General features: G+C 39.3%; 2 protein-coding genes across 2 annotated transcripts in view; one reads left to right on the top strand and one right to left on the bottom strand.

Moving 5' to 3' along the window:
* Window positions 1-19,158, top strand: part of LOC137259760 (phosphatidylinositol 4-phosphate 5-kinase type-1 alpha-like) — a 367,781-nt gene that overhangs the window by 238,483 nt on the left and 110,140 nt on the right. The window lies entirely within an intron of this gene.
* On the bottom strand, window positions 1,877-4,713 carry LOC137259769 (uncharacterized). Its single transcript, XM_067797381.1, has 4 exons — window positions 4,569-4,713; window positions 4,097-4,163; window positions 3,479-3,594; window positions 1,877-2,352 (listed from the first exon to the last, which is right to left on the bottom strand). The coding sequence occupies exons 1-4, from the start codon at window positions 4,690-4,692 to the stop codon at window positions 2,342-2,344; spliced, it is 318 nt and encodes a 105-aa protein (XP_067653482.1). The 5' UTR covers window positions 4,693-4,713; the 3' UTR covers window positions 1,877-2,341.

Genomic DNA, 19,158 nt, shown 5'->3' with positions numbered 1-19,158 from the left:
ATTATCCCAACTGCAGCTCTGAAAGAAAGAAAACACAATGCATAAATATTAATTTAAAATTTCATGTGTCATGGTAACCCTAAAGAAACGCAAAGTGATGTTCTTCAGCAAACTGTGCTTTTCGTAAGAGGAATAGTTCTTAGTGAAGGAAGCGACACACATGATAGGCTGGTCACTTGGTTGATGCGTCCTCGTATTACAGTTACGTATATCACTGGAGAGTCTAGTACGGCTGAATTCCGTCATATAAGTGGACCAAAACAACAGAACACACATTAGATGCATCACCAGAACCCCTCGAAGAGCAGAGTGAAAACTGGTCTTCAGGAATCCCTACTTTTCGAAACAGACTAACGTGACCGAGCCGCTGTGGTCCCTGACTTTCATGATCAATGATGTCATCGTGTCCCTAGGACGTTTTGAGATCGATGCTTAGTAACCATACTGTTTGTTCTACACTCGACTACATACAGACCGATGTCACATTGCTGTAGGACGACTCGTGGACGCCCAAACATACCCGTTGCTCACTCTACATTCGGCTTTGACTGTTCCATTCACGTTGCCAAATAGGCAGGAATCCTCACCTGCACAATTAAACAAAGGGGACAAAAAGCAAGTGCAGGTGTGTGACCCGTGTTTCTCGCATAGTCATTGTCAGTTTCTTAAAAAAAAAAGCGATCATGGATCAGACCTCCAGACCCATTCCACAACACTTCTGTTGTCTGTTGTTTTTGTGGTGGAGGTGGTGGTTGGGAGGGGAGGGATTTTATACTACATATTACCACACATTCAGCCCAAAGATTGCCACACATTCTTTCACATTTTGCGTCAATCCACAACTGGCCATAATCAACCCGTCTATCGACAACATTAATGACTCCACTTCATCAACACAATACCAAGTGTATCATGCAGCTGAGATTACAATGTCTATGAACGTTCATGGAACATTTGGAACCTGGTATCTTTATAGAAACAACCTGAACTTACGTAGATAAGATACGTAGATCTGTATCAGATACGTAGATACGAGATACGTAGATAAATGATACATACATGGATACATAGATACATGATACATACATGGATATGTAGATACATGGTACATACGTGATACATACATGATACATGACACGTACATGCTACATGATACATAAATGATACATGATATGTACATGCTATATTATACATACATGATACATACATAGATACATATATGCTACATGATACATACATACATGCTACATGATAGATACATGATACATGATACATACATGATACATGATACATACATGGTACATGATACATACATGATACATACATACGTGATACGTGATACGTACATGCTACATGATACACACGTGATACATACATACGTGATACATACATACATGCTACATGATACACACATGCTACATACATACATGATACATGATACATGATACATACATACATACATACATACATACATACATACATACATACATACATACATACATACATACATACATACATACATACATACATACATACATACATACATACATACATACATACATACATACATACATACATACTACGAACAAAAAATTCAGATTCGGGATTCGAAACGACATATTTCGAGAAAACTGGCACTGCCATAGTCAAAATTTCTGTGTCACTATGCAAATATAAAATCATTACTAGTTCATAAAGACACTACAAGACAGAACTATAGCAAGAGCTTCCTGCAAATTACGAATATCACAACACGATTTTAATGTTAAACATCATAGAAAAAATGTAAATGATAAAAATAATAGATTTGTATGACTCATGTGAACATACCAAATTTACAATGTTATACAATGAGATGAAAAAAATAAGAAAATCGTTTTATATTTTAAAGTTTATTATGAAACTACAACTACAAATCCATAACAAAATAAGTTATCTTCCTTAAAATGAAAAGTAGTGAACTATAAAGGTTATTCCAGAAATACACACATATTTTGCAGTGTACGATAGAGTTTAAAAAATACATACACAAAAATGGCAATACAGTTACCTTAGATTTACAGTTCAAGATGTACAGTTCCTCTTCAGCGACAGAAAAGTATTTACTCTAGTATGACGGTCCATGTGTAAAGAGAATGTAAATTGCTTGGGGTTGCCTCTGCCATTGCAAGTGCATCATCCAAATACGTAATCATAGCATAACAGTGTTGTTGTAATGTACATGAATTTTCTGGTGGATGTAACAGTCTGAATATGGTAGAATTGATTCTCGTTGTTAGAATAAAGGCTTAGCGACAAAGTACAGGTGGTGCAGAAAGATGCTGAAGAAAACGGTTTGTTGTCATCCACACTCTGAAACGAAAGAATGGAATTGTTGAGTTTTTGCTATAGCGTGGTGGCATTCAGTGTTTGGCCGAGGTTAGATTACTCACAGTGACGAGGTATAATGCTGGATTCTCTTAATTTGATCGGCATGCTGAGGTACATGATATTTGTCCTCATATCTTGAATCCAGTTCAAGAGGTAACCGTGAGTCTTCATCACACAGTGATCTCTCAACAGTGGTAGGATGCCTTTGTTTGTGCGCTTACCGTATGCGACGGGATGTGACAGTAGGAGCACGTATCTATTAGTTTTATGTTACGCGGTTATGTCCCTTCTAATCATACATCAAGGCATTTTGGCCACACAAGCAATTATCCTGAGGTAAACCTGGATAAGAGTTAACTCCAGTTATTAATTGGAGAAAATGTTGATACCCTCTGGAAACATTTTTTTTTTTATTTTGAATATTAATCTACTGTTAATTTACTATATAAGAAATATTGTGATTATAAAAATCATTTTATTATTCATTGACGAATCATTATTTTTTAGAAGTTAATTAATGTGTCAAATCCAACATACTACACTGAAAAATTATTTTCCTGCTGTATTTCATATCGATACTGAAATATCTTTATAAATAACACATACTGGATGTGGCCCGTGAAGGTCCCGGGGTAGAATAGGCCTTCAGCAACCCATGCTTGCCATAAAAGGTGACTATGCTTGTCGTAAGAGGCGACTAACGGGATCGGGTGGTCAGACTAGCTGACTTGGTTGACACATGTCATCGGTTCCCCATTGCGCAGATCGATGATCATGTTGTTGATCACTGGATTGTCTGGTCCAGACTCGATTATTTACAGACCGTCGCCATATAGCTGGAATATTGCTAAGTGCGACGTAAAACTAAACTCACTCACTCACTCACATACTGGATGTAAAAGTAAACAATTTACTTTTGTAAGAACTTATGTTGACATATTACTGTTTACAGACGGTGTTACAAGGGGACGCCACTTGTAAAACAAATGCCTCGGTGACTTTCTATTTTTATAACATAATTAGATTTGGGGACACATTTTTCTACAAAATCATACCAATTTCGTGACATTTTCATAGTTTGTATCCAACTCTCTTAAAGTTAACTCACTCATGCAGCAACCGAAACAGAACACCTCCGAGGAGCACTCTCTCACTCTGCAGACAACAATTACAGCAACAATGAGGATCGCAACAATGATTGCCACTATTATCCCAACTGCAGCTCTGAAAGAAAGAAAACACAATGCATAAATATTAATTTAAAATTTCATGTGTCATGGTAACCCTAAAGAAACGCAAAGTGATGTTCTTCAGCAAACTGTGCTTTTCGTAAGAGGAATAGTTCTTAGTGAAGGAAGCGACACACATGATAGGCTGGTCACTTGGTTGATGCGTCCTCGTATTACAGTTACGTATATCACTGGAGAGTCTAGTACGGCTGAATTCCGTCATATAAGTGGACCAAAACAACAGAACACACATTAGATGCATCACCAGAACCCCTCGAAGAGCAGAGTGAAAACTGGTCTTCAGGAATCCCTACTTTTCGAAACAGACTAACGTGACCGAGCCGCTGTGGTCCCTGACTTTCATGATCAATGATGTCATCGTGTCCCTAGGACGTTTTGAGATCGATGCTTAGTAACCATACTGTTTGTTCTACACTCGACTACATACAGACCGATGTCACATTGCTGTAGGACGACTCGTGGACGCCCAAACATACCCGTTGCTCACTCTACATTCGGCTTTGACTGTTCCATTCACGTTGCCAAATAGGCAGGAATCCTCACCTGCACAATTAAACAAAGGGGAAAAAAGCAAGTGCAGGTGTGTGACCCGTGTTTCTCGCATAGTCATTGTCAGTTTCTTAAAAAAAAAAGCGATCATGGATCAGACCTCCAGACCCATTCCACAACACTTCTGTTGTCTGTTGTTGTTGTGGTGGAGGTGGTGGTTGGGAGGGGAGGGATTTTATACTACATATTACCACACATTCAGCCCAAAGATTGCCACACATTCTTTCACATTTTGCGTCAATCCACAACTGGTCATAATCAACCCGTCTATCGACAACATTAATGACTCCACTTCATCAACACAATACCAAGTGTATCATGCAGCTGAGATTACAATGTCTATGAACGTTCATGGAACATTTGGAACCTGGTATCTTTATAGAAACAATCTGAACTTACCCATGGCAGAAAGTATACTCAGAAGGAAAGCAAAGAGCATCCATGTAAATTTCTTAATCTCCATTTGGAACTTATAGTCCACAGTTTTGGGGAAGAATTGTAAACACACAGCAACCAACAACATACCGGATATGACGTCAGTGTTAATCATAACCCTACATTCCTAGTTTCCACGTAACCACGTAACCACGTGACGTGAGTTGTTACAATGCAATTGACACCCCAAAGTGATTAATGGGGTTGTTGCTAGGGTGAAATAATAATAACAATATATATATACAATGTTGAACAGCTCTCGTGCAACTATTCACCGATATTATCCCAGATGGATACAACAACCACACGCATACAATATTTGTATACATTTTCACTGTGAGAACGACGTTAATGACTGTAGTCAACAATTGTGTTGTATTCAACCTAAACAACCATGAGTCATATCGGATTGTGGTGGTGGTGGTGGTTGCAATGCAATAGGGGTTGTTCCGTGCAATGATATGTATAGAAATATTGTATGGTTCTTGTGCAATTATTCCACCGATATTGGGAAGTATTGTGGGAACAGCAAAAATAGAATATTTGTGTTCATATACTAGAGATTTTATTGGTTACTACAACAATGTCTCAGTATTGGTGGAGTGTTGTATGTATACCTTCCCCCGCTCACAGACAACAATATGGGGAAGAAGTCGAAATTATAGCATCATCAAACACATTCCCAACAAGACTCGCCTGTGTAGAAGATCTCACAACAGCGTTAAACGAAAACGATATTGATATCCCCGATTCCTCGGGTCAGCCCATCATTATTATACGAGAAAGGAGACTTTGTTCACCATCGACATCGTCCTACCTAAAGTTTGATGAGATAGTACATCCATGAAATGGAATCGGTTCTTATTGCACGAATACTGCATCATTTATTGACGTTGGCCTATGCTCACTCCATTTTCCAAGACTTGAAATCGACGAAACGCGAGGCAGTCCAAGAAGCACTAACCTCTACAGACGAAGAATCCGTTATTGCTAAGTGGAGGGACTATGTAAGAACCATTCCCGGTCTGCGCACTATTTCATCGCTGTATTACTGAAAATACGAATGCAGGGACTACCGTGAAAGGCATGACGACATAGTACAATATCAACAATGGAATCGGGTCTTATCACACTAACACTGCATTATCTATTGACGTTGGCCTATGCCATCACCCGAATCATTATAAACGAAGAAGCTGTTATTACCAAGTGTAGAGACCACATAAACGCCATTCCCAGTCTACGCGCTATATCACCACTGTATTATTTAAAGTATGAATGCAAGGACTATCGTGATACGGGGTTTAAAACGAATCATTGGCAAGAACAGCTATATCGTTGTATATTGATGATGACGGAAAGGAGGCGGATCACAAGCAGGGTGGGGAAGAAACAACATGGAACAGATACTGGCTCATAAGTATTATCAACCAAGAGAACCCGGTGCGTTTGGGGGGTGTCAAAAGTTTGTACATACTTTGAAAAGAAATCATCCCCAAATCAGGACATCACGTGTGAGGAAGTGGCTTAACGAGCAAGACGCCTACACCTTACACAAAACACCCCAGAGAAGATTCAAGAGAAATAGGGTTATAGTCGGTGGAGTCGGGATCCAAGCAGACGCCGACTGTGATGTGGCCAACATCGCAGATAGCAATGATGGAGTACGATACCTGCTTATTATCACTGACTGTTTCTCCAGATTTGTTTGGATCAAACCGATAAAAAACAAATCATCAGAAAACGTGTCTCGGGCAATGAAATCCTTGTTCACAAACATGGGGTCGAAGGTACCGTTCACACTGAGGACAGACAAAGGCAGGGAATTTTAAAATAATGCTGTAAAAAAGGTTTATAGACGGTTTCACATCAAACACTTTGTTACCCAAAACGATGATATAAAAGCCAACTACGCAGAGCGTTTTATTAGAACGTTGAGAACTATTCTATACAGATATTTCACATACAAGAGGACCTATAGATACACCAACATTCTATAGGACATTGTTTACAATTATAACCAGCGTCCACACAGGTCACTCCCGAATGGGAGAACCCCAGCCGACGTTAATCACGCGAATGAAGCCCGTATATGGTTGAATATGTACGACAGTAAAATATCAACCCCACCTCAAGCAAGAGAGATAAAGCGAGAATCATCGTTGAAGCACCACCATCCCTCCAGATATGCGTATAAGGTAGGAGACCTCGTACGACTATCCATTAGCAAAAGAGCTTTCGAAAAAGAGTACCAAGAGAAATGGACTCAGGAGGTCTTCAAAGTCGTGAATCGAGAGCGACGTGATGGGATACCTATATACAGTGTTGAAGATTTACAGTCAGATCCCATCCAAGGTACATTTTATCAATCCGAATTGAACAAATTCCATAAAGATCCCAAGGAAGCACTTTGGCGGATAGAGAGTATTCTGAAGTATAGGACAGTGAAGACCAACCGAAATAAGAAAGGCATTAAGCAGGCGCTTGTTAAATGGGTGGGTTTCCCAGCGAAATTCAATTCGTGGGTTGACGTTAAAGAGATCACGTAAAGCCCGATTCACCAACACAGTTGAATCAACCGCTCGGACACAAGAACCAAGTTATTTGTAAGAAGTGAGGAGAAACGATAGATAACGAGTTACCATGACGACCGAATGGATAGTTGCCCATAGCAACAACAGTGTCCTATACTTCCCAGACAACCAACCACACAAGTTCTCCGTATACCTACAACAACCGCTACAGTTGGATGGGCACTGGACTGTTGCTTTAAGGGAATTCTACGCCAAACGGGCAAAGGGTGGGAAAAAGTCCAAAGTAACAGATGACGTGCTCTACATTTACTGCTCCATATGCGAACCGATCATTGTTGATGGTGAACGTCGACCTCTCCTTCGAAGTGTAAGGTCAGCATCATCGAGCGTTGGGCAGTTGTGGAACATAAAAATAGTTGAGCCGTATGACATCAGGATTCGACTAGTCAATGACACTGTTCATCAGATTGACATATACGTAACAGACGTAAGCGGCACTCCAACCACATTCTTAACGGATGTGTCATCGCTGACGCTTCAGTTGAGACGGTACCCTTTTTTGGTTCAGGATATATATATATATATATCGAGAAAGGAATGTCTGATAGCTTAATAGAACACCATTATGGAGGGAAAGAGGAAAACGATGATGGTCTATATATTCCAAATATATCTATGTGGCGAAATTTCTATGGTGATGTTGCAGAGGGAAGGAAGAAGGGCAGCGACTCAACCATTCAACCATATCAGCGCATAAGAGTCGGCACCATCAGTTTCAAGCCCACATCTACTATGATCACAATGGAACGGAACCCATCGTCCCTTGACCTATTACCTCCGACCTCCGACCTCTTCTACCACATAGACGATATTATTAACACCGGATGACAAGACCATTCCACAAAGGGACATAAGAATAGTGAGCCCGAGTGAACAGGTAGTAGATCAAGCTAAGGCAGAGATTAGACGACACCCGAGCTCGGTCTCTATCAGCGCAATGGGGTTTATCAATAAAAAACGAGGACACCGTCGCACAAGGGCCAGTGCAGGACGGACTCTCACTGGGAAGGGAAGAAGTAAAAGAAGGAAAACAAACTATCTTGGTAGGGGTGTGACCGCTGTGGGGATTAAGAGAAAGAAGAAAAAGTGCAAGAACACTGGTGAAGTGAAAACGAAGAAGAACAAACGCGGGCTGGGACGGAAGAGAACCATCAAGGACATTTTCGACTATTAAGTAGTCAACCATGACCGCACTAACGAATGATCCCAAGTTTTTCACCGAAACACAACCCCCGGAACTATCCTTATTCGACCTGCCACCCACACAAACAGCCGTTGAAAAGGTTTATTTACAAGACTGTCGTCCGGTGTCACCACTGTCATCATCCGCACCGATTGAATTTCACATCAGTGGTCAAAACGGGTTGGAATACATCGATCTCAGAAGGTCTTCCTTGTATGTCAGATAACTCATGCGGACAACACGAATCTGGGGGGTGATGAAGAATGCGCCCCCATTAACCTCTTCCTTCATTCCCTTTTCTCTCAAGTAGACGTATGGCTGCAAGGGCGCTTGGTTAACTCCACCACCAATCATTATCCATACAAGTCCATCATTCAAACGCTTTTGGACACCAATTACATTGACAGCAAGACAAAAATGGAGGCACAACTGTTTTTCAAAGACTCAGCAGGAGAGTTAGACGTAACTGACCCGAATGGGACTAATACGGGGATGTTCGCCAGGTAGGAGTTTACTTCCGAGAGTAAAACATTTGACCTCGAATCCCCCCTGATGCATGACCTTTTTCAGATGAAACGCTACATACTGAACCAGGTCGACGTACAAGTAAAATTGTATAGATCTACACCCCAGTTCATGCTCATGGCAACAAAAACAGACACCTCGTATGTGGTTCACATTGAAGACATAGTTCTGAAGGTAATGAAAGTGTGTGTGAATCCCGGTGTCATATGGGGTCACAATGAGGCGCTCTCAAAGACCCCAGCGAAATACCCATATCGCAGGACGGAAGTTAAGATGTTTTCCATCGTCAAGGGTCAAACCAGCTTTGCGTGGGATAACATTTTTCAAGGGATTCGTCCTAATAAGATCGTAGTGGGGTTCATCTCCGCCAAAGCAACAGGGATGGGTGACTACCATAAGAATCCCTACAACTTTTCCAACTGGGGCTTATCCCAAATTGTATTGTTCTGCGATGGGACCATCGTGGGCGAGTCCGGTCCCATGAAACTACAATTCGGGGAGACAACTGGAGGAGCCTTCATCCCGGCATTTGTTAACCTATTCCGATCCACCGGATGCTGGTTGACGGATGACGGTGGAGGTCTCAATCGGGTAGACATCTCAAGAGATGAGTTCCACGGAGGTTACGCGCTGTATGTCTTCTCACTGGATCCATGTTAATGTTTCAAGATGTTGAGGAAATTCGACAAGACATCTTAGAAATGAACAGAGAACAGGTCCTTGCTGTCAATGCTATCATCAGTAGATTATTAAAAGGAAGATTACCAGTGACTCGATATGAAAACGTCGTTTTCTAAGGAGAAATGATAGAAATAACTATCTAGCAGTGTTACGAGGCTTAGTTCATCCCCTATGGACTACTGTAGGTGTTTGGAAAAGTCTTTTTGCCAGTTACATGCCTATCGTAGCATTTGTTTTAAAACCACAGTTTCTCAATGCTCTCAGAGATGAGGCCATTCAAAATGCGTGGGTGCTTGATAGAGCATCTGCTTAGTAATACTTTTTTGTGGGTATGCTCACCATGGATGTTATTCAGAGGCGTGGAAGAGTACACATAACAATAGTACATGTTTAGGCCGCACACAAGAAGAAGCTGTATCATTGCCGTGAGAAGCTGAATGACCTGCTGTGGGGGTATATCTTTAGAATAAACAAAGGGCCTCAACAGGGTAGCTCCATTTTCACTCATACCCCGAGACGGGTAGGACGTCATCCTCCTCTTCTTGTGCCAAAAACAATACAAAAAGAATCCATGAAGACGACCACCTGTTCAGATTGCGGGATGACTTTTACACGGAAAGACAACCTACGAAGACATCAGAAGCAAAGACATGGAACAACTCACGTCCTACCACCTCCTCCTACGCCTCCTCCTCTTCCTTCGGATGATATGGACAGACATGAGGGATTCAAGTTTGAACCCAGTTGGACCCAGTGGTTGTGGAAAGTCTGTGTTTACCTACCGTGTGCTGCTTCAGCACTGCTTGATCAAACCCCTACCCGACCGTATCGTTTGGTGTTACACACAGTGGCAGCCACTATATCAGACCATAAAGGAGCAATCGTCTCGAATAGTGACATTTGTGATATCCCTATGATATATTAGAGGAGGATTACTTTGATGCTAGTCAGTGCAACGTATTGGTCTTGGACGATTTCCTGGCTGAAGCTAAACTCGACAATCGTATCTCCAGACTGTTTACCCAAACCTCCCATCACAAGAATGTGCTGATATTTCTTCTTGTACAAAACCTGTTTCCGAGAGGTAAGGAATCCAGAGATATTGCTTTGAATGCTCATTATGTCACACTTTTTCATTCGCCTATAGATAGACAACAAATCAAGGTCTTTGCTCATAGAATCTTCCCTGAAAACATTGATCGCTTTATGTCCATGTATGAACGGGCTGCAGAACAACCTTTTGGACAACTGACTATTGATCTGAAACCTAACAGGAAGAATGACAAGGGCCGTCTGCTCGTGAACATTATAAACACCAAGGAGGAAGGTGCTACTAAAGCTCGGAGTACAGTGAAAGGGCAGCAGTTCACAGGTACCACCAGCAGCATAGTGAGGGGTGCCTCGCCAAATAGTATCCCCCATCCCAAGCTGGCCACTACTGAAGAAGAAGAGGGCTCAAACGATCATCATCGTAATCAACTCAGTCGGGAAGAAGAAGACACGGATTCTGACATGAGTAGTAGTAGCAGCAGTCAGGGTCTACTTACAATGGCCAAGGCTTGTGCTGATTGCGGGGTGCTGATAGATAACATGTACGATCTACAGCGCCATGTCAAATATTGGTGTCCAGAAAATACTACCTTAAAATCAAAGAGAAAGCATGACAGTGATGATGATGAGATGGACAGTGATGATGATGGTGTCAATGACTTAGGCTTCCCCGGGAAGGTTGGTCGAGGTGGAGGAGGTAGTCCTGCTGTCAAACATCATCGACGTTGTGGTAGGAAGCAGTAGCCAACACCACTCGCTGATGAGGAAGCCGAGGAGTGGCAAGACGTGGGTTTGCAATGCATCTGGGAGCGGTTGTACAACTTGCGTCATGACGTGATGAAACTCAAGAGAAATAAGTACCAGCAGCAGGGTCTAACGGATGACTGGGTGGACAGATATATGATGCAGCTGTGGGAAAATGAAATGGTGAATACCATCAGCTGCGTGTAAGAATACACTCAGTACTTTAAACAGTCACCTCTGTTTCAACCAATTCTGCGCAGTCTGGATAATATGAATCCTTCCACGGATCCATTAATGCTAAAAAAACAAAATTAAACTCTTTTTAAGACCCAGAATGAAAGGCATCCTGACTCGTATAGATATGCCCGAAGCAGCGAGGGTCGCGGTGGCGGAAAGTGACTCTGCCTCTGACATGGCTAATGATGATGATGATGATGATGATGATGATGATGATGATGATGATGATGATGATGAAGATGATGAAGATGGTGAGGATGAGGATGAGGATGAGAATGGTGATGACCAGAAGAATTAAGTGTTTCTGATATGCTGAAAGTGTTACATGGAATTTGGAATCGTCGAAAATTTGTTACATGGAACTTGGAACTCTGCGTTGGTTTTCCTATAGTGACATTTTACTGAATAGAATTCAGTTTCTTGTATATGTAAATTGTATATGTATATATCACTGTAAGAATGTATATTAGCTTACATTATGGTTTTAGCAGTAAAACAATATGTTATATATAGCTCATGCATGTTGTTTGGTTTTCTCTCAGTAATGGTACAAGCTACGGGCCTGAAGCTGCATGGAGATGATTCCTTAATTAGATCAGAAACTCGAACATCTGTCCCATGATTCAGACTGGGTGCAATTTAATTTGCCTTTTGAGCTCGATTCCCTGGATGTCCTCTACAGGTCAAGTCTGACTCTTTCGTCTTATCCCATAAGCCCAAAACTCTGGGTGTATTGAGACAGACCCAGTCGACTGCTCACTAAAGAGCATGCTGTACAATGGCGTGTGAGTAGTGTCTATAAGCTGTAATGCCAGCAAACGAAAAAGAGACGACGCTACCAAACTGATCATGAACTAGCTAGACATTTATTGGTTACAACAAATATCTCAGTATTGGTGGAGTGTTGTATGTATACCTCCCCCACGTCACAGACAACGATATGGGCAAGAAGTCGAAATTACAGCTTCATTAACCACATTCCCAACAAGTCCCGCTTGTGTAAACAACCACACCACCCCGCACGCGAGCCCCATTGCACACAATATTTGTTTTGTGCTGCTACTATGACATTTTCCAATGGAGATTTAACATTGGATTTTACTACATCTCCAAATGCAGCGGAACGACCCGACCCCGGTGACCCCTGACCTTTTTACCTTCGACCCTCGGCAGCCTATATCCAGACAACTGCGGACGACACCCCAAGCACGCGAGGGGGAACACAAAATAATTTTCGGAGTCGACCCCACCATCCACAAAAGTAACATCTGCGGTGTAAATTGTAACTAGAGACCCCGTTATATGACACCGATCGAGTAATAAAAGCAAGAAACATATTGCATACGAGTTATACAAGGGCTAAGAATATACTCCCTTAGCCTGCGGCGACATAAGGATATTGCGCGGTATTGCACAAAGCTATAATATTTTATCATACACACAAAACGTCTCAGTCATTCACATTTCTATTACACGCATACATGTATACCACCGCTTAAGCACAGACAAAGTTACGGCGAACGCACACATGTATACCACCGCTTAAGCACAGACAATGTTACGGCGAACGCACACATGTATACCACCGCTTAAGCACAGACAAAGTTACGGCGAACGCACACATGTATACCACCGCTTAAGCACAGACAAAGTTACGGCGAACGCACACATGTATACCACCGCTTAAGCACAGACAAAGTTACGGCGAACGCACACATGTATACCACCGTCTAAGCACAGACAATGTTACGGCGAAGAAATCGAAATTATAACATCAACAATCACATTCCTAACAAGACCTGACTGGGTTGAAGATGTCAAACGCCCATTTAAACTAAATAGACACCCCTGATTCGTAGGGACAGCCCATCATTATCATTAGAGAATGATAATGGACATTCATTATTTTGGAGTCATGACAATATGATATATTTTTTGTGAATACAAAAGCAAGAGTTTTTGCAAAGATTTTATTGCTTTATGTTGTATTGTCATTCATATGATTACTTAACAAATAGTAATATTTTCACTGTTAAAATCAGTCATTACAAACTATTAGTAACATGATCATAATTTATCTGGGTATTGCCACAAGCACCCGGCTCCATCGAGACAGACATTAACTGTAAAGATGTCCTGCTTTTGTATCACGAGCTTTTTGATAGTCCTGACAGTGACAATATACACTGAGCTTTGGTGCGTGGTCTTTTCAATACCTCGAAACTCCCTATAGTCGCAGAGTCAGCGGCTCTGTTCTTTCCGCTTGATTTGGCTGTTGAGGTAGTAACCCTCACATGACTCGTTTTGCGACGCGTGCCACGCGCTATCAATAACATGTTTAGTGTCATATAATGTGCTGACAACTATTGAAAAACCTCCCGGATCAGAACTAACCACAATACCTATATAAATTCACACAATCGAGAAACTTTAACAATAGGGATCTTTTGTGAAAGACATTTTCCACTATGTTACTGAAATATTGGCGAGGTGACGTAAACATTTTACCTCACACACGCTAAATATAATGCTTGTATACTAAAAGCGGGTACCTCTGCATGAATGTTTCCTTTAATGCACGTACGATATCTTCCACACAGGCGGGTCTTCATGTGAACGTGGTTGTTGATGATATGATTTCGGCTTCATCGCCGTAACGTTGCTTGGATTTGGGTGGTGGCATGCATACCACACTCCACGAATATTCAGACATTTATTGTGTGTGAGGAAATAGAACTATCTAAATAATGGGGAAAAAAGATAACACTCCCAGTATATCTCTCTAAATATTATTACCGCTTGCGCGATTCGACCTGATATAGGAAAACGGTACACAAAGAAGAATTGTAATGTCACTTTGGTCTGCTTTCCTTTCGTCTACAATAAAAATACCTCCATTAATATCCAACCACAACGATCAATACTCGTATAGTGATTAAATCAGTCTTGACGCGGTATGTACACATATTCTTTCTATAGCTCTTTTTGTGGCGACTTATTCAGCACTATTTATGCCCCGCTCAACAAAAAAGGTACGGTGTCATTAAATTCCCCGCAATAGTAGGTCACTAGGTCATTGTCTCCGTGCGGGGTGGGTCACGTGGTCCACGGTCGTATCGTTTCGCTCGATTTGTCTGGGCTTGTCGGGGGTAGTAAATCCTATGTTAATCTCCATTGGAAAATGTTCGGGTAAAGGCCAGATATACAGTACTAACAACTATTACTCAATAAAAGAAGGACATGGCAATAATCCACACTAGGCCCACAAACCAGTGAAGCGTGAATGCTCACAATCGAATGAACTTCACCTACCTAGATAAATACAGGCCACGTGGGATGACATCTGACATAGACTAACTGAAACCCTCTAAACTGAAGCCATATTGTGCAATACCTAATGCTAATTAACTAACAAACGACTTAATTAGAAAAACAATATTGCATTCAGCCCACCTGACTCGAGGAGACATGATAGACAAAATAAAGAATAACATACAAAACAATGACTACACAGTCAAGCATTGATTGGTAAATAAATAAATAAATAAATAAATAAATAAATAAATAAATAAATAAATAAATAAATAAATAAATAAATAAATAAATAAATAAATTATCGTCTTTGTTCTATTTTGGGAACTATGAACAGATGCAAAATCATGATTTATCCTCTGATCCTCATGTTCATGTGGTAACTTGATCGGGAAACGTCTTTGAACTTACATCATGGTCCGGATCATTTTGAAACTGACTACATGTTCAGTGTATATTACATCATTCCTCTAGCCCCCTGTTGTTACGGTCCACTCCCAAAAGATGGTCTGTCAAAAGACAGACTTTCCATTAGACAGACTCAGTGAGTACACTAATTAGCTGAGTCATGCTCCCCAACCTTCTTTATTGATGAACCGACCCAAAGTCCCTACAGTGTATAGGAACAAGACATTCCAATATGTTGTGCCCTTCTCAAAACACGTTACTAATTCTTTTCCTGACCCATCGCTACCAAATAGGCTCACTATAGAGTATAGTATTCACTAATCACTAGGTTCAGCAGATGAATAACTACATCGTTTTAGCAAGAAAATAGTCAAAATTGTCCCTCTTAATATATAAATTATTATTCAACGATTATATGTTTGGCAAGTGTGAGCATATATGGATACTCTATTTTGAGAGAATTTTTCACTATCTTCGGCTAGTGAGTTTCAGCTGGAAATCCAAAACTTTTGAAAGCATATTTTGATTTAAAACTGTTATCAAAAGTAAATAGAATGATATTTATCAGCACGCCTGGATTTCAACAACAGAAACCTCTTCCAAAGGAGCCACTAATAGCATTTTCAAAAATCCATCTCTCAGTTTGGAACTATTTATAAACTTTCTGCATTACAATAACTTGTTAAAATTTTGAACTTACAATCATTTTCTTCCAGTCGAGACATGTAGATGGCGACGAATCCCAGTAAATGACAAAAGGTGTGCCAAATGTGTAACTTGAATGATATTGGTGACGAATTTCATTATTCATTTATATGTCTCTAATTAGAATTTGAAAGACAAATATATATTTGGTAGTATTATTATACTAGGCCAAATATGTACAGAATGAATACCCCATTTAATACCAATAAGCTAAGAGCTTAAAGAAAATGGCAACAATGTATATTCATCTTAACACGTGTCTGTTAACAGCTATATAGTCAGTGTCATTCTAGTTTGATTAAAGGTTATTATATAGGGTGACATTAATAAGAACATTATTTGATGCAAACTCTTGCCCAGTTTTACTCATTTAAATCTTCACTCCACTGTCACTGTCTGCAACAATAGGACGCTTTTCCTGTATCGGGATCTGTTCACTTCATAACATCACTACATAACATCATCGGTTTAGTCTTGTATGTCAGTCAATCAGTGTGTATACCTTTAGATCTCGTACTGTTAACTTTATGTGTAACATCAAGTGTATAGTCTGTCTGCCTCAAAAGCGGACCGATGAATTGCAGTCTTGCTCGAAAACTAATAAACATAACATACTCAATGAGACGCTGATCATAATCAGAACATCATACCAACGTTGTGGGGTTTTTGCAGAATGATTTTCCTTAAAATATAAAAGTTGTTTAACGAACTATCAAACATAAAATATTGACACGGTTCACTATTTGTTAGGAGGGAGGAGAACAGAGAAAAGGAAAGTCAGGTGTGCGAGAAAGCATGGAGACAGCACAGTACAGGTTACTGAAAAAGTAACTTCCTCGGCACTTGCACGTGCTTCTGACCTGGCTGTGTCAATATTATAATGACAGTTTGTCAAACAACTTTTTATTATTAGGACAAAAATTCTTCAAAATCTCACAGCGTTGGTAAGATGTTTTGATTATGATCGGCGTTTCATTGAGTATGTTATGTTTTTGTGTTTTCAAGCTACATTGCAATTCATCGGTCTGCTTTTGAGTCAAACGGACTATAACGAGTGCGTAAATGTACACGTGAGATTCAAACGATCACTTAGCTAATAAACCAATGAACATCGGTAAAGGCCGTGCACCATGCGTGATTCAATGTTATTCGAGATACAGAAGTACTATCACAAAGTACCGAATGAGTTCATATCATATGATATGATTGGCCGCAGGGAACGTTGCAACGTACCTCGCTTGTGATTGGGGAACACTGAAAATAGCAGTAGAGCGCTTAGCCAAAAAATAACATTTATGTGTGAGGTAAAATATATGTATACTGTGATCCGGCTCTGGGCTTCTACTCGATACGACATAAGGCAATGGTGATCATATGATGTTTATTGAGGTGAAGAATGAAGCTGTGGCTGACTGTCAAGCCTGATCAAGGGAAAGATGTTTCCATCTCAGCAACAGCTTGTGGGGTCATAAAATAATTTAATAGTAAATAGCTTTAACAAATGTTGAATAAATAATACTAAATATAATATGTTATTCATGACAGGTTATCAACTGAAATATCAGGTTAAAGATATTGCACTTTGGAAAGTACTTGATGGTTTTAGACATGTTTTTAATTTACACTAATTATGAAACTGATTTAGTTAATTAATTTATTTGTTAACAATTAAATATTACTTTTAATATTGTATTAGTGTTATTTCAAGTTAACACCTATAGGGAATTATGAAGTAAAGAGGCAAATAGAAACAGATTAGAGAAATGACCATACATGATAAAGGAACACATGTTACCAGCTCAGCAAACAGCAAGTGGAGTGAGGTGGTGAACAGGTGGCCGAAGGAAGTAAGGTCGGAGGACACAATAGCCAATTAGGAAGTAGGTAACACATCAAAGGAAGAATTTGATGTGACCTATAAACAGAACAGGAAAATCCCCAAATGGCTAGAAATAGGGAAGAAGTGAAGGTAAATGCTTCTAGACAAGGCTCCAGAAAACAGGAGACAAAAGGCGAAGACGTATAGAGACCGCGTTCAAGAACAAACACGGGCAACATGAACATAATGATGTATATATTTGATACGATACTTGTTCTGATGTTTATATATATGTATATATTTGATACGATACTTGTTATTATGTTTATATATATGTATATATTTGATACGATACTTGTTCTGATGTTTATATATATATGTATATATTTGATACGATACTTGTTCTGATGTTTATATATGTGCATATATTTGATACGATACTTGTTCTGATGTTTATATATATATGTATATATTTGATACGATACTTGTTCTGATGTTTATATATATATGTATATATTTGATACGATACATGTTCTGATGTTAATATATATGTATATATTTGATACGATACTTGTTCTGATGTTTATATATATGTATATATTTGATACGATACTTGTTCTGATGTTTATATATATATGTATATATTTGATACGATACTTGTTCTGATGTTTATATATATATGTATATATTTGATACGATACTTGTTCTGATGTTTATATATATATGTATATATTTGATACGATACTTGTTCTGATGTTTATATATGTGCATATATTTGATACGATACTTGTTCTGATGTTTATATATATGTATATATTTGATACGATACTTGTTCTGATGTTTATATATATATGTATATATTTGATACGATACATGTTCTGATGTTAATATATATGTATATATTTGATACGATACTTGTTATTATGTTTATATATATGTATATATTTGATACGATACTTGTTCTGATGTTTATATATATGTATATATTTGATACGATACTTGTTCTGATGTTTATATATATATGTATATATTTGATACGATACATGTTCTGATGTTAATGTATATGTATGTATTTGATACGATACTTGTTCTGATGTTTATATATATGTATATATTTGATACGATACTTGTTCTGATGTTTATATATATGTATATATTTGATACGATACTTGTTCTGATGTTTATATATATATGTATATATTTGATACGATACATGTTCTGATGTTAATATATATGTATATATTTGATACGATACTTGTTATTATGTTTATATATATGTATATATTTGATACGATA

This window comes from Haliotis asinina, chromosome 13 (genome assembly GCF_037392515.1).
Source record: "Haliotis asinina isolate JCU_RB_2024 chromosome 13, JCU_Hal_asi_v2, whole genome shotgun sequence".
Taxonomy (NCBI): domain Eukaryota; kingdom Metazoa; phylum Mollusca; class Gastropoda; order Lepetellida; family Haliotidae; genus Haliotis; species Haliotis asinina.
This window is presented reverse-complemented; position numbering and strand designations above follow the sequence as displayed.